Raw genomic sequence first — 21,800 nt, 5'->3', positions numbered from 1 at the left:
CTCATTACTGCGCAATGCTCTCTTCTACTCATTACTGCGCAATGCTCTCTTCTACTCCTTACTGCGCAATGCTCTCTTCTACTCATTACTGCGCAATGCTCTCTTCTACTCCTTACTGCGCAATGCTCTCTTCTACTCATTACTGCGCAATGCTCTCTTCTACTCATTACTGCGCAATGCTCTCTTCTACTCCTTACTGCGCAATGCTCTCTTCTACTCATTACTGCGCAATGCTCTCTTCTACTCATTACTGCGCAATGCTCTCTTCTACTCATTACTGCGCAATGCTCTCTTCTACTCATTACTGCGCAATGCTCTCTTCTACTCATTACTGCGCAATGCTCTCTTCTACTCATTACTGCGCAATGCTCTCTTCTACTCATTACTGCGCAATGCTCTCTTCTACTCATTACTGCGCAATGCTCTCTTCTACTCATTACTGCGCAATGCTCTCTTCTACTCATTACTGCGCAATGCTCTCTTCTACTCATTACTGCGCAATGCTCTCTTCTACTCATTACTGCGCAATGCTCTCTTCTACTCATTACTGCGCAATGCTCTCTTCTACTCATTACTGCGCAATGCTCTCTTCTACTCATTACTGCGCAATGCTCTCTTCTACTCATTACTGCGCAATGCTCTCTTCTACTCATTACTGCGCAATGCTCTCTTCTACTCATTACTGCGCAATGCTCTCTTCTACTCATTACTGCGCAATGCTCTCTTCTACTCATTACTGCGCAATGCTCTCTTCTACTCATTACTGCGCAATGCTCTCTTCTACTCATTACTGCGCAATGCTCTCTTCTACTCATTACTGCGCAATGCTCTCTTCTACTCATTACTGCGCAATGCTCTCTTCTACTCATTACTGCGCAATGCTCTCTTCTACTCATTACTGCGCAATGCTCTCTTCTACTCATTACTGCGCAATGCTCTCTTCTACTCATTACTGCGCAATGCTCTCTTCTACTCATTACTGCGCAATGCTCTCTTCTACTCATTACTGCGCAATGCTCTCTTCTACTCATTACTGCGCAATGCTCTCTTCTACTCATTACTGCGCAATGCTCTCTTCTACTCATTACTGCGCAATGCTCTCTTCTACTCATTACTGCGCAATGCTCTCTTCTACTCATTACTGCGCAATGCTCTCTTCTACTCATTACTGCGCAATGCTCTCTTCTACTCATTACTGCGCAATGCTCTCTTCTACTCATTACTGCGCAATGCTCTCTTCTACTCATTACTGCGCAATGCTCTCTTCTACTCATTACTGCGCAATGCTCTCTTCTACTCATTACTGCGCAATGCTCTCTTCTACTCATTACTGCGCAATGCTCTCTTCTACTCATTACTGCGCAATGCTCTCTTCTACTCATTACTGCGCAATGCTCTCTTCTACTCATTACTGCGCAATGCTCTCTTCTACTCATTACTGCGCAATGCTCTCTTCTACTCATTACTGCGCAATGCTCTCTTCTACTCATTACTGCGCAATGCTCTCTTCTACTCATTACTGCGCAATGCTCTCTTCTACTCATTACTGCGCAATGCTCTCTTCTACTCATTACTGCGCAATGCTCTCTTCTACTCATTACTGCGCAATGCTCTCTTCTACTCATTACTGCGCAATGCTCTCTTCTACTCATTACTGCGCAATGCTCTCTTCTACTCATTACTGCGCAATGCTCTCTTCTACTCATTACTGCGCAATGCTCTCTTCTACTCATTACTGCGCAATGCTCTCTTCTACTCATTACTGCGCAATGCTCTCTTCTACTCATTACTGCGCAATGCTCTCTTCTACTCATTACTGCGCAATGCTCTCTTCTACTCATTACTGCGCAATGCTCTCTTCTACTCATTACTGCGCAATGCTCTCTTCTACTCATTACTGCGCAATGCTCTCTTCTACTCATTACTGCGCAATGCTCTCTTCTACTCATTACTGCGCAATGCTCTCTTCTACTCATTACTGCGCAATGCTCTCTTCTACTCATTACTGCGCAATGCTCTCTTCTACTCATTACTGCGCAATGCTCTCTTCTACTCATTACTGCGCAATGCTCTCTTCTACTCATTACTGCGCAATGCTCTCTTCTACTCATTACTGCGCAATGCTCTCTTCTACTCATTACTGCGCAATGCTCTCTTCTACTCATTACTGCGCAATGCTCTCTTCTACTCATTACTGCGCAATGCTCTCTTCTACTCATTACTGCGCAATGCTCTCTTCTACTCATTACTGCGCAATGCTCTCTTCTACTCATTACTGCGCAATGCTCTCTTCTACTCATTACTGCGCAATGCTCTCTTCTACTCATTACTGCGCAATGCTCTCTTCTACTCATTACTGCGCAATGCTCTCTTCTACTCATTACTGCGCAATGCTCTCTTCTACTCATTACTGCGCAATGCTCTCTTCTACTCATTACTGCGCAATGCTCTCTTCTACTCATTACTGCGCAATGCTCTCTTCTACTCCTTACTGCGCAATGCTCTCTTCTACTCATTACTGCGCAATGCTCTCTTCTACTCATTACTGCGCAATGCTCTCTTCTACTCTTTACTGCGCAATGCTCTCTTCTACTCCTTACTGCGCAATGCTCTCTTCTACTCATTACTGCGCAATGCTCTCTTCTACTCATTACTGCGCAATGCTCTCTTCTACTCATTACTGCGCAATGCTCTCTTCTACTCATTACTGCGCAATGCTCTCTTCTACTCCTTACTGCGCAATGCTCTCTTCTACTCATTACTGCGCAATGCTCTCTTCTACTCATTACTGCGCAATGCTCTCTTCTACTCATTACTGCGCAATGCTCTCTTCTACTCATTACTGCGCAATGCTCTCTTCTACTCATTACTGCGCAATGCTCTCTTCTACTCATTACTGCGCAATGCTCTCTTCTACTCATTACTGCGCAATGCTCTCTTCTACTCATTACTGCGCAATGCTCTCTTCTACTCCTTACTGCGCAATGCTCTCTTCTACTCATTACTGCGCAATGCTCTCTTCTACTCATTACTGCGCAATGCTCTCTTCTACTCATTACTGCGCAATGCTCTCTTCTACTCATTACTGCGCAATGCTCTCTTCTACTCATTACTGCGCAATGCTCTCTTCTACTCATTACTGCGCAATGCTCTCTTCTACTCATTACTGCGCAATGCTCTCTTCTACTCATTACTGCGCAATGCTCTCTTCTACTCTTTACTGCGCAATGCTCTCTTCTACTCCTTACTGCGCAATGCTCTCTTCTACTCATTACTGCGCAATGCTCTCTTCTACTCATTACTGCGCAATGCTCTCTTCTACTCATTACTGCGCAATGCTCTCTTCTACTCATTACTGCGCAATGCTCTCTTCTACTCTTTACTGCGCAATGCTCTCTTCTACTCATTACTGCGCAATGCTCTCTTCTACTCATTACTGCGCAATGCTCTCTTCTACTCATTACTGCGCAATGCTCTCTTCTACTCATTACTGCGCAATGCTCTCTTCTACTCATTACTGCGCAATGCTCTCTTCTACTCATTACTGCGCAATGCTCTCTTCTACTCATTACTGCGCAATGCTCTCTTCTACTCATTACTGCGCAATGCTCTCTTCTACTCATTACTGCGCAATGCTCTCTTCTACTCATTACTGCGCAATGCTCTCTTCTACTCATTACTGCGCAATGCTCTCTTCTACTCATTACTGCGCAATGCTCTCTTCTACTCATTACTGCGCAATGCTCTCTTCTACTCATTACTGCGCAATGCTCTCTTCTACTCATTACTGCGCAATGCTCTCTTCTACTCATTACTGCGCAATGCTCTCTTCTACTCATTACTGCGCAATGCTCTCTTCTACTCATTACTGCGCAATGCTCTCTTCTACTCTTTACTGCGCAATGCTCTCTTCTACTCTTTACTGCGCAATGCTCTCTTCTACTCATTACTGCGCAATGCTCTCTTCTACTCATTACTGCGCAATGCTCTCTTCTACTCATTACTGCGCAATGCTCTCTTCTACTCATTACTGCGCAATGCTCTCTTCTACTCATTACTGCGCAATGCTCTCTTCTACTCATTACTGCGCAATGCTCTCTTCTACTCATTACTGCGCAATGCTCTCTTCTACTCATTACTGCGCAATGCTCTCTTCTACTCATTACTGCGCAATGCTCTCTTCTACTCATTACTGCGCAATGCTCTCTTCTACTCATTACTGCGCAATGCTCTCTTCTACTCATTACTGCGCAATGCTCTCTTCTACTCATTACTGCGCAATGCTCTCTTCTACTCATTACTGCGCAATGCTCTCTTCTACTCATTACTGCGCAATGCTCTCTTCTACTCATTACTGCGCAATGCTCTCTTCTACTCATTACTGCGCAATGCTCTCTTCTACTCATTACTGCGCAATGCTCTCTTCTACTCATTACTGCGCAATGCTCTCTTCTACTCATTACTGCGCAATGCTCTCTTCTACTCATTACTGCGCAATGCTCTCTTCTACTCATTACTGCGCAATGCTCTCTTCTACTCATTACTGCGCAATGCTCTCTTCTACTCATTACTGCGCAGTGCTCTCTTCTACTCATTACTGCGCAATGCTCTCTTCTACTCTTACTGCGCAATGCTCTCTTCTACTCATTACTGCGCAATGCTCTCTTCTACTCATTACTGCGCAATGCTCTCTTCTACTCATTACTGCGCAATGCTCTCTTCTACTCATTACTGCGCAATGCTCTCTTCTACTCATTACTGCGCAATGCTCTCTTCTACTCATTACTGCGCAATGCTCTCTTCTACTCATTACTGCGCAATGCTCTCTTCTACTCATTACTGCGCAATGCTCTCTTCTACTCATTACTGCGCAATGCTCTCTTCTACTCATTACTGCGCAATGCTCTCTTCTACTCATTACTGCGCAATGCTCTCTTCTACTCATTACTGCGCAATGCTCTCTTCTACTCATTACTGCGCAATGCTCTCTTCTACTCATTACTGCGCAATGCTCTCTTCTACTCATTACTGCGCAATGCTCTCTTCTACTCATTACTGCGCAATGCTCTCTTCTACTCATTACTGCGCAATGCTCTCTTCTACTCATTACTGCGCAATGCTCTCTTCTACTCCTTACTGCGCAATGCTCTCTTCTACTCATTACTGCGCAATGCTCTCTTCTACTCATTACTGCGCAATGCTCTCTTCTACTCATTACTGCGCAATGCTCTCTTCTACTCATTACTGCGCAATGCTCTCTTCTACTCATTACTGCGCAATGCTCTCTTCTACTCATTACTGCGCAATGCTCTCTTCTACTCATTACTGCGCAATGCTCTCTTCTACTCATTACTGCGCAATGCTCTCTTCTACTCATTACTGCGCAATGCTCTCTTCTACTCCTTACTGCGCAATGCTCTCTTCTACTCATTACTGCGCAATGCTCTCTTCTACTCATTACTGCGCAATGCTCTCTTCTACTCATTACTGCGCAATGCTCTCTTCTACTCATTACTGCGCAATGCTCTCTTCTACTCATTACTGCGCAATGCTCTCTTCTACTCATTACTGCGCAATGCTCTCTTCTACTCATTACTGCGCAAGGCTCTCTTCTACTCATTACTCCGCAATGCTCTCTTCTACTCATTACTGCGCAATGCTCTCTTCTACTCATTACTGCGCAATGCTCTCTTCTACTCCTTACTGCGCAATGCTCTCTTCTACTCCTTACTGCGCAATGCTCTCTTCTACTCATTACTGCGCAATGCTCTCTTCTACTCATTACTGCGCAATGCTCTCTTCTACTCATTACTGCGCAATGCTCTCCTCTACTCATTACTGCGCAATGCTCTCTTCTACTCCTTACTGCGCAATGCTCTCCTCTACTCATTACTGCGCAATGCTCTCTTCTACTCATTACTCCGCAATGCTCTCTTCTACTCCTTACTGCGCAATGCTCTCTTCTACTCATTACTGCGCAATGCTCTCCTCTACTCATTACTGCGCAATGCTCTCTTCTACTCATTACTGCGCAATGCTCTCTTCTACTCATTACTGCGCAATGCTCTCTTCTACTCATTACTGCGCAATGCTCTCTTCTACTCATTACTGCGCAATGCTCTCTTCTACTCATTACTGCGCAATGCTCTCTTCTACTCCTTACGGCGCAATGCTCTCTTCTACTCATTACTGCGCAATGCTCTCTTCTACTCATTACTGCGCAATGCTCTCTTCTACTCATTACTGCGCAATGCTCTCTTCTACTCATTACTGCGCAATGCTCTCTTCTACTCATTACTGCGCAATGCTCTCTTCTACTCCTTACTGCGCAATGCTCTCTTCTACTCCTTACTGCGCAATGCTCTCTTCTACTCCTTACTGCGCAATGCTCTCTTCTACTCATTACTGCGCAATGCTCTCTTCTACTCATTACTGCGCAATGCTCTCTTCTACTCCTTACTGCGCAATGCTCTCTTCTACTCCTTACTGCGCAATGCTCTCTTCTACTCCTTACTGCGCAATGCTCTCTTCTACTCATTACTGCGCAATGCTCTCTTCTACTCATTACTGCGCAATGCTCTCTTCTACTCATTACTGCGCAGTGCTCTCTTCTACTCATTACTGCGCAATGCTCTCTTCTACTCATTACTGCGCAATGCTCTCTTCTACTCATTACTGCGCAATGCTCTCTTCTACTCATTACTGCGCAATGCTCTCTTCTACTCATTACTGCGCAATGCTCTCTTCTACTCATTACTGCGCAATGCTCTCCTCTACTCATTACTGCGCAATGCTCTCTTCTACTCCTTACTGCGCAATGCTCTCTTCTACTCATTACTGCGCAATGCTCTCTTCTACTCATTACTGCGCAATGCTCTCTTCTACTCCTTACTGCGCAATGCTCTCTTCTACTCCTTACTGCGCAATGCTCTCTTCTACTCATTACTGCGCAATGCTCTCTTCTACTCCTTACTGCGCAATGCTCTCTTCTACTCATTACTGCTCAATGCTCTCTTCTACTCATTACTGCGCAGTGCTCTCTTCTACTCCTTACTGCGCAATGCTCTCTTCTACTCATTACTCCGCAATGCTCTCTTCTACTCATTACTGCGCAATGCTCTCTTCTACTCATTACTGCGCAATGCTCTCTTCTACTCATTACTGCGCAATGCTCTCTTTTTCTACTCATTACTGCGCAATGCTCTCTTCTACTCATTACTGCGCAATGCTCTCTTCTACTCATTACTGCGCAATGCTCTCTTCTACTCATTACTGCGCAATGCTCTCTTCTACTCATTACTGCGCAATGCTCTCTTCTACTCCTTACTGCGCAATGCTCTCTTCTACTCATTACTGCGCAATGCTCTCTTCTACTCATTACTGCGCAATGCTCTCTTCTACTCATTACTGCGCAATGCTCTCTTCTACTCATTACTGCGCAATGCTCTCTTCTACTCATTACTGCGCAATGCTCTCTTCTACTCCTTACTGCGCAATGCTCTCTTCTACTCATTACTGCGCAATGCTCTCTTCTACTCATTACTGCGCAGTGCTCTCTTCTACTCATTACTGCGCAATGCTCTCTTCTACTCATTACTGCGCAATGCTCTCTTCTACTCATTACTGCGCAATGCTCTCTTCTACTCATTACTGCGCAGTGCTCTCTTCTACTCATTACTGCGCAGTGCTCTCTTCTACTCATTACTGCGCAATGCTCTCTTCTACTCCTTACTGCGCAATGCTCTCTTCTACTCATTACTGCGCAATGCTCTCTTCTACTCATTACTGCGCAATGCTCTCTTCTACTCATTACTGCGCAATGCTCTCTTCTACTCATTACTGCGCAATGCTCTCTTCTACTCCTTACTGCGCAATGCTCTCTTCTACTCATTACTGCGCAATGCTCTCTTCTACTCATTACTGCGCAATGCTCTCTTCTACTCATTACTGCGCAATGCTCTCTTCTACTCATTACTGCGCAATGCTCTCTTCTACTCATTACTGCGCAATGCTCTCTTCTACTCATTACTGCGCAATGCTCTCTTCTACTCATTACTGCGCAGTGCTCTCTTCTACTCATTACTGCGCAGTGCTCTCTTCTACTCATTACTGCGCAATGCTCTAGTCCACTGACCTCAATGCACATGGACAAAACACACACATGTAGTGGTAAGATTATGTCTGCGCTTCCAATGTAAACACCTTGTCTAGAGTTATGTTACGAAGCACCTGCGACCTCCAGAAGAAATTAGCAACAGCCAAACAAGGAATTCTAACACCGTACAAGGAGACTCCTGGGGACAATGATTCAGATTAGAGGGAATTCTGTGTCACGCTGGGTACACTATATCACCTGTTATGTAAGATGCCTGCCAGTCCCACAGAGCTGTGCGAGAGGAGGACTGACAGAAAACACCCGGCTAGTCCCCCAGCACCATAGAACACTGCAGTGGTGATCTTATCCTCATATCTCAGAGTGCCGCTGTAACCTGCAGCAGCAGAGGCGACCGCGGACTGAGGCAATATTGCTGGAGAACTATGGACGCAGTTAAGGAGTTCTCCCAATACAGTATATAGCAATGTTTCACAGCGCCTGTCAATACACCAAACGCTCATTCATCCGACAATAACTGCCGTGTTTAAATGGAAAATGGAAAGTTGCACATTAAACATGTACAGGAAAAAAAAACCTCTGGGATTGTTTTTCCACAGTGTAACTTTGGTTTATTTTTTCTCTTGGTAAATTTAATATAAAGAATGTGACCAAACGTCTGTGCGTTATAGCAAGATCGCGCCCTCACACCTGTTTACGGATGATAGAACTCAAATTTAAAATCAATTTAAAAAAAAAAATAGTTTGGCAGTGTACAGCACATTCTAATGTTATCCTGTAATATAAATTAACTTAGAACCTGCGTCGCGGACTAATTCCGCGTGGTTAGTACAGTAGAACAGCAACTGAACAGCCCATATATTTTGTTGAGAGAGACAGACGTGCTCTTCAAACACATCCCCAGGAGCCAAATCCTGTTACGAAAATTATGTAATGATACATACTGCCAACATCTGAAAGTAATATCCAAATTCACTTTCTGTGGGGCAGGAGAAACTGTTCTTCTGTGCAGAATACATTTTACAGACATGGGGGGTGATTCAGACCTGATCGCAGGCAGGCGTTTTTTTCCAGTGTTGCGATCAGGTAGTTGCCGCCTAAAGGGGGAGGGGGTAGTTGTTGTGCAGGGGTGCGAATGCTCGTGCAGAGAGCTGCACAGTCTCTGCACAGCTCAGGACTTACTCAGCCGCTGCGATGATACGGCCAGGAGCTGACGTCAAGAATCCTCCCTCCAAACGGCTGGGAACGCCTGCGTTTTTCGGACACTCCCTAGAAAGGGTCAGTTGACACCCACAAACGCTCTCTTCCTGTCAATCTTCTTGCGATCGCCGGTGCAATCGCTTTCTTTGTTAAATCCGTCGCTGTCCCTGTTGCCGGCGGCCGACGCGCCTGCGCATTGCGGAGCATATGCATGCGTAGTTCAGAACCGATCGCACCGCTGCAATAAAAGCTAGCGTGTGAGCGGGTCTGAATGACCCCCATAGGACACTATACACCCCCAACATGACCCGACCACTGGACACGGCCACAATACAATTCTATTACACCCTGTATCAGTGATTTTCAACCTCTTCAACTCGCGGCACACTGAACAAGATTTAGAAATTGCCAAAGAACACCACATTTTTTTCAAACAGAATGTACAATAACAAATATCAACATATATTGATACTTATTATTATTTTCAGGTTTTTCTGAAACATATTTTTCAATTATATGTCCTTGGCCACAACAGGAAAAAAACCAAAGACATTGGCTCTCAGCAAAAAATATAAAACCCACTGGCCCACACAGAGGAAAAAATAAAACATACATAAATTTTTGCCCCAGCCCCCCACAGTAGTGGCGGAAACCTCAGTGACCATGTCACTGCAGAGAGACAGAAAAGAGAGTATTGCGTGGGCGGGATGACGACGGCATATGGCAGCGTGACCTATGATTTCATTCCACAGCGTTTCACGCCTCTGAGCCACCGGGAGAGCCCAGCGCTGCTTGGGCCTGAATTTAAAACACTGCTGTGTGGCCACAAGTCTTAAAAACTTCAGGGCCCCCTGCGCTGGCTGCTCACTAGCGGGTATGGCACTAGGGTTAGGCTGTGAGAAGGGAGTGTTAGGGGGTATTGATGGAGCGTAAGTATAGTTACCTAGCCCCCGTCGGGATTGCCTCCTTCGAGATGCCGTGGCCGGTCTTTTGAGCGCCGTCATCCCAACCGCCAGTATATCATATCACACTCTATATAGACCTTGGACACTACACATCCACTGCAGTTATGCAGACAGGCAGAGCGGGAAGGATTGGACTAATGTAGCCAAAGTGAACAGATGCAGACCAGCACAGAGCTGTATACCTGCATGTAAATGCCATTTGCGGCTGACCAAGAAGTGGCACAAATTAATGATGAGGTTGGTCGCCAGTACCAGCAAGCCACCTCTGATTGGTGGTTTATCAGCATCGTCATGCATTTATCACATGGCTCTTTGTGTATTTTATCAAGTTTGTATATGCTACAGAAACCTTAATGCGTGTGTGTATTCCAGACCAGTGGTTCTCAAACTCGGTCCTCAGGACCCCACACAGTGCATGTTTTGCAGGTAACCCAGCAAGTGCACAGGTGTATTAATTACTCACTGACACATTTTAAAAGGTCCACAGGTGGAGCTAATTATTTCACTTGCGATTATGTGAGGTGACCTGCAAAACATGCACCGTGTGGGGTCCTGAGGACTGAGTTTGAGAACCTGAGTTCTAGACCAATGGTTCCCAAACTTGGTGCAGTGGCACCCTTTGGTGCTACGGAGTACTTGCAGGAGTGCCACGATTTGGTGGTCCAGGACCGAATCTAATTATTTATGGTCAATACGATGGGCAAAACCAGTGCTGGCACCCATGGCCGTAACTGTAGGGTGTGTGGACATTTCAAACAGGCACCATGCAGTCGGTGCAGCCAAACAGGACGCCCCGTCCTGCTCTGCACTTACCGTCACCGGTGCGACAACATAACATTGCGTGCATTTGAGCACATTTACGGCTCTTCTGGTGCTAGCCAATCATAATTTCTGAATAAGAAACTACTCGCCAGGGGTGCCGTAAAAAAAAACAAAATGTTGATACAGTACTCCAGGGAGCCATGAATCTAGAAAGTTTGGGAACTGCTGTTCTAGACTGTATTTGCTTGCTGCTCCTGACCACTCGATCCTTACATTAGCTTCCTGTATCTTATCAAATCTAGTATAAAATACTTTTACCATCAAACAAGGCCATAGACACTACACCGACATACATCTCATTACTTGTCTCAAAAGATCTCCCAGCTCAACTCCTCTGCTCTGAAGATGATCAGCGTCTTTCACCCACACTCATCAATACCTACTCCCATTCACGGTTACAGGACTTTTATGAGCTGCACTCAGTCCGTGGAACGCCGTCCCACACACAAGACTTTCCTCCACCTTCCAAACCTTTAAGCTTTCCCCGGGAACTCACCTCATTAGGCAGCTTATCATATTCCAGAACTACCCGCATAACCCCTCTAAGCTATTCTACTAATTACCTGCACATACGTGCCGACTTTAGTTATCTCCTCTCCAGGAGAAACCTGGAGAGGGGATGCGGCTGACAGCTTTTGGGGCAGGGATGGCTCTCACTGTCATTAGGCCTCTACCCAGTCATGGCGAAATGCGATTTGTGGGTCCATGGGGCAGGACAAAAATGAGATTTGCAGGATTTTAGCCTAGCCCCCTCCATACGGAAACAAGATTAGCTCCCCATCCTACCCACTTATTAGGGAGTGAACGGGATGCGGGAGATTTTCCTACTCTTCTAGGAATGCTGGGAACTACCCAAAAAATTGGGAGTCTCCCATAACTTGCGGGATAGTAGGCAAGTATGATTGGCATGTCTTCTTGTCATACTCAAACAACTATCTGATTTCAGGCGTAATTCCTGCCAGCATTGTTGTATGACTGGATAATACTGACCGCTAAGCACTTTCTATACTTCGCACTTACCCTCATGTATCAAATGCCAATTTCCCTATAAAGCTTCCAAGCAGGGCCCTCCTATCTCTCTGTCTGTATATAACTCTCACTCTTGTTTTGTTATGGTGTTCCCAATTGTAAAGCACAATGGTGTAGGCTGGCGCTATATAAATTAGTGTTGTTAATAATAATAATAATAATAATAATAATAATAAAATAATAATAGCTCTCTGCTGTTGAGCATCTAGAAACCACCAGAAACAACTCTACGTTGTACAGATTGTCAGGGTGGGTAGGGCCAGGACTCGGGGAGTTACCGCTGTGCCGTGTGGGGTGAACCCAGGGATAGTTTACCCACTGATCGTTAATCCTGCCTGCTGGGCCTGAGCTGTCATCCCTGCAGCGTTTGGGTGTATCTCCCATCACTGTTACAGCGTGATTTATGGGAGAGAGCAGGCTGACATATCCCGCATTGCCAGGAGATGAGGAGTCCCAGGCTGGCTGCTTGACACAGATCTCAGACAAACCAGTTCTAGGAGGAAAACTATTTTCAGTCTTACATAATTGCATATTTTACACTTTCTGCATCTCCAGTTCGTGTCATCGTGTAATCTCTTACAGGCAAATCCGGTATCCCCATCTCAGCCAGACAGACTGCACTTGTCACACTAAGCAGGGTTTTCTAAATGCAATTTGCACATCTGCTTTACTACAGTGTGCAGGGCTCCTGCTGTCACACACTATGAGGAAATGGTATTTACTAAAACACAAAAAAAAATTTTTTATGGGGTATAAAAAGTGCAGGGTTCAGCCAGCAAGCCAGGTATTCTGCCAGTTTTGTTTACTCAGGAACTCGTTCATGAAGAAGCAATACAATTGCTTTCCAGTTCCAGCCAATCTGACGTAGACAGCCGTTGTTCAATTTAAATCGTTCTATGGTGATCATTCCGAGTTGTTCACTCGTTGCCGATTTTCGCTATGCTGCGATTTGTTGCTAACTGCGCATGCGCATGGTATGCAGAGCGCATGCGCTAGGTTATTTTACACAAAACTTAGTAGATTTGCTGGTGTTCGAACGACGATTTTCAGTCGCACTGCTGATCGGTGAATGATTGACAGGAAAGGGGCGTTTCTGGGTGGTAACTGAGCGTTTACCGGGAGTGTGCTAAAAAAACGCAGGCGTGTCAGGGAAAAACGCGGGAGTGTCTGGAGAAACGGGGGAGTGGCTGGCCGAACGCAGGGCGTGTTTGTGACGTCAAACCAGGAACTAAACGGACTGAGCTGATCGCAAGCTAGGCGTAGGTCTGGAGCTACTCAGAAACTGCAAAGAATTATTTATTAGCAGTTCTGCTAATCTTTCGTTCGCAATTCTGCTAAGCTAAGATACACTCCCAGAGGGCGGCGGCCTAGCGTTTGCAATGCTGCTAAAAGCAGCTAGCAAACGAACAACTCGGAATGACCACCTATATGTGCCACACAGATTATGGGATCTCGTATAATATGACTGCACTGTACGGAAAGTGAGTTGTGTAATTGGTTGGGAACCTTAGATCACATCCAGTTGCTCCTAAGTAGTTTCATTATAGAGGAGCAGACATTGGGGGCTATTCAGAGATGGACGCAATGTCCCGAAAATCAAACCAGCGATTTTCAGGACACTGCGCTCGTGCAGCAGACGCAATGTGTGTATGAGACCCTTCACTATAGTGACTGACAGGTGGCGGGCGTCCGGGGGCGGCGACGTGGCATTAGGGAGAGAAGAGCAGGAAACGCTGGTGTGTCATGGGGTTTTTCGGGGGCCGCCCAATGAAGTTGTCTGTGTTTCCTGCCATTGGAAACATGGCGGCAGTGCCCTTGCCTACCCAGCCATACTGCGCAGGTAGGGGTCAACCTCTACTTAAGGTTTTTGTGATGCAATCACAACTGAACTGCGATCGCATCGCAGGGTGGCGCCACCCATGACGGGCGGCCTTGCCCTGTGTTGGGCGACCCCCAGCATGTGATTTCAGCAACTCTGAATAACACCCATTTTCTCCACCAGGATAAGAAGCAGAAAAGTTTTTTTGGGGGGGAAATCAATATATTATTGCCTACTGTCCCTAATTTCCAGCTTTTAAAAACTGTCCATTGCGTTGAATCGTTCCTATTTGTCAGTGCTGTCCACCTGCACAATAATATGTTATGAGGAAACACCACATAACGGGAATTGCAGCGGTGGGATGTCGGCTCTGAAACAATCACGTTCATGTGGCTAAGGGTTCCTGAAAACGATTTTCAGCGCAACACAGAACCATATATCAAGACAGCTCAGCTTAGTAATGTGCCTAACGTGGTGCTTACCCAGTTAGCTCTGGGACCTCTGAGCAGAGCCGGCCTTAGGCATAGGCAAACTAGGCAAATGCCTAGGGCATTTGGTATGCTTAGGGGCACCAGCAGCTTCTGCTGATTAAAATGATATGCAGCATGCCTATATTCTGTGTGACTGCAGCTGTATCTGCATACGAAATGCTACGTTGCAGTGTATTCCTGGAAATCACTGTAATGTAGCATTTCGTATGCAGATACAGCCACAGTCGCACACAGAATAAAGGCATGCTGCATATCATTTTAATCAGCAGAAACTTTTTGTGCATCCTAGCCACATAGTAATGCAAATAATGTGATGCATTTTCATAAACAAAAGGCACCTGACGTTAGCAGAGCTGCCAGCTGACTCATGCCAGGCATCTCCTGCAGAACTAGCGGCGGTGCTAGGGGGCACCAGCCAAAATCTTGCCTAGGACATCATATTGGTTAGGGCCGGCTCTGCCTCTGAGGCAAATTAGATCAAGTAAATACAACAGTGGTTAGAAGCCATTGCAGTCCAGGGCCCTGACTTCTGTGCATTCATTTGAAGAGCCTGGCAAAGGGCAACTACAGATCAAGTCACTGCAAGCTTCAGACTGTAAAGCTGGTAGCTTCAGTAGTTGCACCATAAATGGTCCACCAGGAAGCTGCAGAGGACATATCCTAGTGTAGTCTGTTTGCAGTGCATATGCCTATCACTAGACATGTGCAAGCACCATGGTGCAGAGAGCATGGACACAATGGAATAACGGAATGTGGTCACATGAATTATCCTTCACCATGTTCTCAACAAAGTGCAATAACTTCCAACCGTTTCAATAGTAAAGTGTTCTAGGGGGTTCCAGAATGTTGTGGAGACATCTCCCTGCCCTACCACTCTTAGAGGGCATAGCCATTGTTAACCCCTATCTTCACCCTTTCCTGCTGGGAGTAGGATCTTCCAGGATAACAATGTCCCATCTACAAATCAGGTGTGGTCACCCAATGGTTTGGTGACCATGGCACTGATATTATTCAACCGTTGATGGTCTTCTAAGTCACCAAATCAGAATCCAATCCAGCACTTGAGGATATTGTTTTGTTTCCACCAGTATCGACCAGCATCAGTTGACCCAACAAACGGCACCAGCTGGCCCAACAACTGTATCCAGCTAACCCACCTACCAGGCTTCATTTCAGTGCTTTTTTCTTTTTTTTTCCCCCTTGGAAGAATGGACAAGTCCTGATATTTGCAATGATTTATTTCAAGGAATTTACAAAGTTCAGCCGGCAACATTGCAGGATTTTTATAAAACCTTTTACAAAACAGAAGAAAGTTCCTGCACTACTATAGAACACACTGAGGAATCTCTGCCTGAGATGTAGAGACCCAGACGACAGGATCAGACATGTGCTGCTATAGTAGAATGGCCACTTTAAGAGAGCAGCCTGGGCTGGTAAAGGAGGAGACCAGTCTTGGGTTACTGAAGTTCATTGCTGCACGTGCCATAAGTAGCATACACACACACACACACACACACACACACACACACACACACACAACCAGCTGGGGATCCCTTAAGAGAGGCTGCTATTGTTATACTGCACCTAGCGAGCACGGCGGCAGAGGTGGTGGAGCACACTGGCGATCACACATCCAATGAGTAACCCTTTGGCTGCCAGACTCATCTCACTACACTCTGCTGCACCATGTGCCGTAAGAATGCGCTGTGATACAGACAGATCAGGCTCCATGCAGTGTATAAGAGGGCAGATAAAAGTCAATACTTAAACGAATATAGATGACCCTGGTTTATTTTAGCGATGGGATAAAAGTTTAGGGTGAACGTGCAAGTTAGCATTATCCTCAGCAGTAATCTGATCTCTGAGATCAGGCAAGGGAAAGCATATACACTTATCACAGGGTGACATTCTGGCATAGGATACAGGGTCTTTCCACCGCCCGACAGCCTTAATGTACTGCACTGCAAAAGTACCGCCTTCACTACTTAATGCATTGCTCTATCTTTCTGGCTTTTCTCTTTACACTTCACCGCCTTTGGATACGATAAAAATCAGTTTTCAGTGTTATATTAAGAGGCAACGAGAATAAATGACTCCGTCTGATGACGCAATAGCATCAGATGGAGCCAGAAAAGCAATACGTTTAGCAAGAGTGTCAGGAAGACGTGCCAATAAACTCCGTTCACTTGAAGGTGCAAAAGCCTCAAAGTGGTCTAAATGGTGCCTCTGGTCTGGGCCATCTCCGAGAGACAACTGAGAGTCACTTTGTAAACCCGTCTGCAAGGTCAAGGCCACCAGAGAGATACTGGGATCAATGTACACAGGACAAGATAAGGACTGTAGATACCCTATATATCGTATAATAAAACCATGCGTAATATCAACACGGAAGGATATAGGGTTCTTGTCTTATACAACAGAGTGTATGGAACAGAAAGACGTTCGCTAGACATTATACAGTGTGTAGCCTGTCACTTTCCATAACTGTCACCTTACATTAGTAGTTACACCTCTCCCGCCTGGGACACTGCAAACAGGAGCCTGTGATTATCACTTGGCAGGCGGCACCCAGCTGCACTGCCTTATCACACGTACCGTATCACACTAGGACAATTACAGCTCTCCTACGTGTACTGTGTGCAGAGTCACTACACCCAGGGGGTCATTCCGAGTTGTTCGCTCGCAAGCTGCTTTTAGCAGCTTTGCACACGCTAAGCCGCCGCCTACTGGGAGTGAATCTTAGCTTATCAAAATTGCGAACGAAAGATTAGCTGAATTGCGAATAGACACTTCTTAGCAGTTTCTGAGTAGCTCCAGACTTACTCGGCATCTGCGATCAGTTCAGTCAGTGTCGTTCCTGGTTTGACGTCACAAACACACCCAGCGTTCGCCCAGACACTCCTCCGTTTCTCCAGCCACTCCCGCGTTTTTCCCAGAAACGGTAGCGTTTTTTCGCACACTCCCATAAAACGGCCTGTTTCCGCCCAGAAACACCCACTTCCTGTCAATCACACTACGATCACCAGAACGAAGAAAAAACCTTGTAATGCCGTGAGTAAAATACCTAACTGCATAGCAAATTTACTTGGCGCAGTCGCACTGCGGACATTGCGCATGTGCATTAGCGACTAATCGCTCCGTTGCGAGAAAAAAATAACGAGCGAACAACTCAGAATGACCCCCCCAGAGCAGCCACCTGCCATGAAAGTGCATTTTTCTTAGGGCACTGCTAGAACAAACTAGAACAGTGTAAAAGTCTGTGCTTCTCACTATTGCCGTTCATAACACAGCTGCTTCTTACAGAATTTTCCCAAAAGAGGACGCCGTTGCCTACTGGCTGGGGGGGAAGATGTAGCAAGCCATGGAAATAGATACATCGGAGAGAGATAAAGTACTAACTAATTAGCTCCTGTCAGTTTTCAAACACAGACTGTAACATGGCACTTAGCAGCTGATTGGCTAGTAGTTTATCTCTCTCCAAGCTTGTATACATCGTCCCCTAGAAGAGAGCTGTACATTCTATCAAATAATTGTTTTGAACTTGTGCATGTTTTTAAATACGGGCGGTATGGTTTTTCCTTGTAAGTGACTGCCCCTTTGAAAAAACGTCAGAGTTCGGCCTACATCCCGCAAGGCCGCTGAACTCGGGCGGCATTACATCCTGCCCTGTGTCTCCATTTCCAGAAATACATACAGGGAGATATATTCCAGACAGGATCTATTATATCCAGTGCATGCAGTAATATCCACCTTACATGCATAACTACACCACTGCAAAACACTTTGCCCCAGTGCCATAAACATGTAACAGTTGTTTCCTATCATGTGCACTTCCTTTAAAAAAACATTAATTTAAAGGGGGCTTGCCACCTTCAGATAACGTTCTTTTGGGCTGTGCAATGCCCATCTGCAACTGCTGCCTGTACTAAATACATTGCTTTATCTTTCCCGATTCCAACTGGGTTTTCCAACGTTGACTTTCTATGTCACAAAGCTACCTTTTGGACTCAGCGAAATCCAATGCAGAGAGCATGGTGGAGATCAAAAGAAAGACCAATGTATTTAGTAAAACATTTTGGGAGGGTATTTGCAAATACATAGATTGAAGCCATCTGAGGCGTAACCCCTCCATGGGGCCACCAGGACACCGCAGAATACAGATAATCACTATTATCAGTAAAGCGGTCTATTCATAAAGCAGTGAAAAGTGTAAAGAAGTAAGCCGGTGGAGAAGTTGTCCGTGGCGACCAATCAGCATTGATGTAACAGTTATAATTTGCATACTATAAAATTATACAGAGCAGCTGATTGGTTGCCATGGGCAACTTCTACACTGGATCACTTCTACACTTCATGAATAGACCCCTTAGTAACATTTTAAATAGTGGAAACCCTCTTTAATTAGCCAACAAAATGATAAAACTGTCATCTTCTTCCTCTTGAATAGCATTGCCGCACAGGTGCCATGCTTGGGATAGCTCATCACAATCACTCCTGCAATCTTTATGAGCCTCCAGGGCTCATAGGCTAGATATGAACGTAAATGGCAATTGTTGGACTAGGCGAGTCAACAGCCTCAAACTGAATCAACTTACTCTCTCAGCCTACAGATTTGGGGGTTCTATTCATGAAGCAGTGAAAAGTGTGGAGAAGTGAGCCACTGGAGAAGATCCCATGGCAACCAATCAGCTCCTTCGTATAATTTTATAGAATGCACTTTAGAAATGTTACCTCAACACTGATTGGTTGCCATGGGCCAACTTCTCGACTGGATCACTTCTTCACTCTTTCCACTGCTTCATGAAAAGACCCTTTGGACTCTTTGAGCACCAGGGAACTGGCACAGTCGTTGGAGAGTTAATGCTCAAAATGTGCTCATGAAAAAGCAGCCTACAGTACTTATAGAGAAGGTATATTTCCTTTTACTAGCCAAGAGCTAAAGCAGTAACTTTTTGGGTGAACTTTATTACCTTCCTCTTGTGTCGGTGGATGTCCCCGATAGAATTGGTCAAACTGTTGGGCCCCAGTAACATCCGTGTGCTGCGGGGCCACTCGGCGCTGACCAGGTGGTGTTCCCCCATAAGGATTTTCCTGACATTGTCAGCTCCTGTCACCCTGATCAGCGGGCGACCCAGCAAGTGGGTCTTAAAAACATTTCCATATTTCTCTCTCCTTGATGATTGGAAACCTGAGCCCTGCAGGGGAAAAAAGAGAAGATATTCCGTCACTGGGAGAGAAAAGGACAAGAAGCAAACACTATAATGCCAAATAAAAACTTCCCAGAATACGTATATGATGTCCGTTTCTATATGGAATAGAGGGGTCATACTCAGTCACCTCATGAAAGAAGTCTTAGAAGCGGGACTGTGCCTATAAGGAGGTGACATGCAGAAAGTGTTGGGGGACAGCAATACAAATGGAAATAAGTTAATAACTGCAGTCTGCTTCTTTCTGGTGCAGATTAGTGCCATCATCACCACGACAAACATCCAAACACTCTTCTATCAGGGATTCCCACATTAAGTATCAGGCAGGACAGTGACTCATTTTGCACATGCCATTCCATGTACAAGTTGTGAGACCTCCTCTGCTCTTCACAGGTGATGCCCTCTGACATCAGTAAGATTAATTAGTGCAAATATGACTTTCTGACCTGCTAATCCGCAAATATCAGGGGAAAGCACACTGTAAATGACAAATATTCCCCTTACATGTGTCACCGCTTCCATTACTAGGAGCTGATGGGTATCTGGCCACAATCAGTGCCTACAGAGCTGGATATAGGGGTAAATTCCGCTCGCTAGCAGTTTTTAACAGCCGTGCAAACGCATTGTCGCCACCCACTGGGGAGTGTATTTTCGCTTTGCAGAAGTGCGAACGCAGAGCGCCTGCAAAATCTTTTTGTGCAAAACAAGACCAGCCCTGTAGTTACTCTTCGAGTGCATGGATTCTAACGACGGAGGGACGGCTTTTGACGTTACACACCCGCCCAGCGAACGCCCAGCCACACCTGCGTTTTTTCTGCCACGCCTGCGTTTTTATAAGCACTCCCTGAAAACGGTCAGTTGACACCCAGAAACGCCCACTTCATGGCAATCTTCTTGCGTTCGGCCGTGCGACTGGAATGTTCGTTACACTCTGTGCAAACCCACGATGCTCATAGTACCCGTACGACGCGCCTGCGCATTGCGGTGCATACGCATGCGCAGTATTGCCGGTTTTTAGCCTGATCGCTGCGCTGCGAACAACGGCAGCTAGCGATCAACTCAGAATGACCCCCATAGCATAGAGCACCTATAGACCCAGATGTATCCTATGGGTGATGGCAGAAGAGTTATTAGAGTTGCCCCTAGAGGGCAGTATAGAGCTGTCCACGAAGTATGAAGCAGGTCAGGCTACTGGCTCTACAGACACACACGGGGTCCGAAGCCGTCGTTTGGTCTTATTAGTAGCAGAGATGAAGATGATTTCATCTAAATGCATTGATTCTTTTCTGTGTAGTTGGCTCACTTCGGTTACAGCGACTGCAAATATATTTCACCTCCAGAAGGGAATTTTAGGATAGTACCAATCATTACTACACGTACACCACAACCTTAATTACAAACTAGGAGTCTCACCAGCTTTAAAGGCATGGGATAAATTACATTTAGCTGCAGACTAGTTACACAGCGGATGATACATTATATATATATATATTTTACTGTCTATGAGCAAACGTAGTGCTTTTTGTAAGCTATAGTGTATTTTGTTTATGTGACACAAGAAGGTGACTATACATTATATTAATAGGTCATTTGGGCTGTGAAAATTCTGTGGTCATGGGGGAAGGGATGGGGGGGAGGGGGCGGCTTGCGTTAAAGGTATTAATCTAAAATTCCTGAATTACCATTAAAAAAAAAGTGAGTGGCTACTAGCAGCCAGCTAGCTATGCCAACCTGAATACAAGTATGCCACAACTTTGTAAAGAATTATCTTTACTCTTAAACAATTTTTTTTATTTTTTTTTTGCTGTTTAAGCTGAATGGCGAGCCAGTGGGTGGCACTGCGCTGGCAAAGCCATCATAGCTCAAAAAAAAAAAAAATTGCAGATGACAAAACAGGGCAGAACTTGCTGGTTACCTAGAACTCTGGAAAGTTTACTGGTGCTCTCTGAACCTGCCCCCGCCAACTCCCCGCCCCAATGAATAAGATTTTATTTTTATTCCACTTCAATAAATATCCTCCGACCGTCCCAACAAAGTCACGTTCAATCTGTGCCCGAGTTCCAGACGCCTCACACTAACCGCCGTCCTAAAGCCGTCCTAGCTGCATTTGAGTTCAGGGCGACATTTGCCTGCCAGGGAGGCCCGGGGATTCCA

The 21,800-nt window shown here is 45.6% G+C and overlaps 1 protein-coding gene across 2 annotated transcripts in view; it reads right to left on the bottom strand.

The window, feature by feature from the left end:
• The window catches only part of LOC134929685 (cytochrome P450 26B1), a 50,617-nt gene that overhangs the window by 18,187 nt on the left and 10,630 nt on the right, over positions 1 to 21,800 (bottom strand). For both annotated transcript variants that reach the window (XR_010178625.1, XM_063925265.1), the window contains exon 2: positions 19,410 to 19,634. Coding sequence is in view for 1 of the 2 variants with exons in the window: in XM_063925265.1 (XP_063781335.1) it covers positions 19,410 to 19,634 (225 nt within the window). In the remaining variant the exon portion in view is untranslated. The remainder of the gene's footprint in view (positions 1 to 19,409; positions 19,635 to 21,800) is intronic.

The sequence above is a fragment of the Pseudophryne corroboree genome, chromosome 1 (genome assembly GCF_028390025.1).
Source record: "Pseudophryne corroboree isolate aPseCor3 chromosome 1, aPseCor3.hap2, whole genome shotgun sequence".
In the NCBI taxonomy this organism is placed as follows: domain Eukaryota; kingdom Metazoa; phylum Chordata; class Amphibia; order Anura; family Myobatrachidae; genus Pseudophryne; species Pseudophryne corroboree.
The sequence above is the reverse complement of the archived record's forward strand: the minus strand, read 5'-3'. Positions and strand labels throughout refer to the sequence as shown.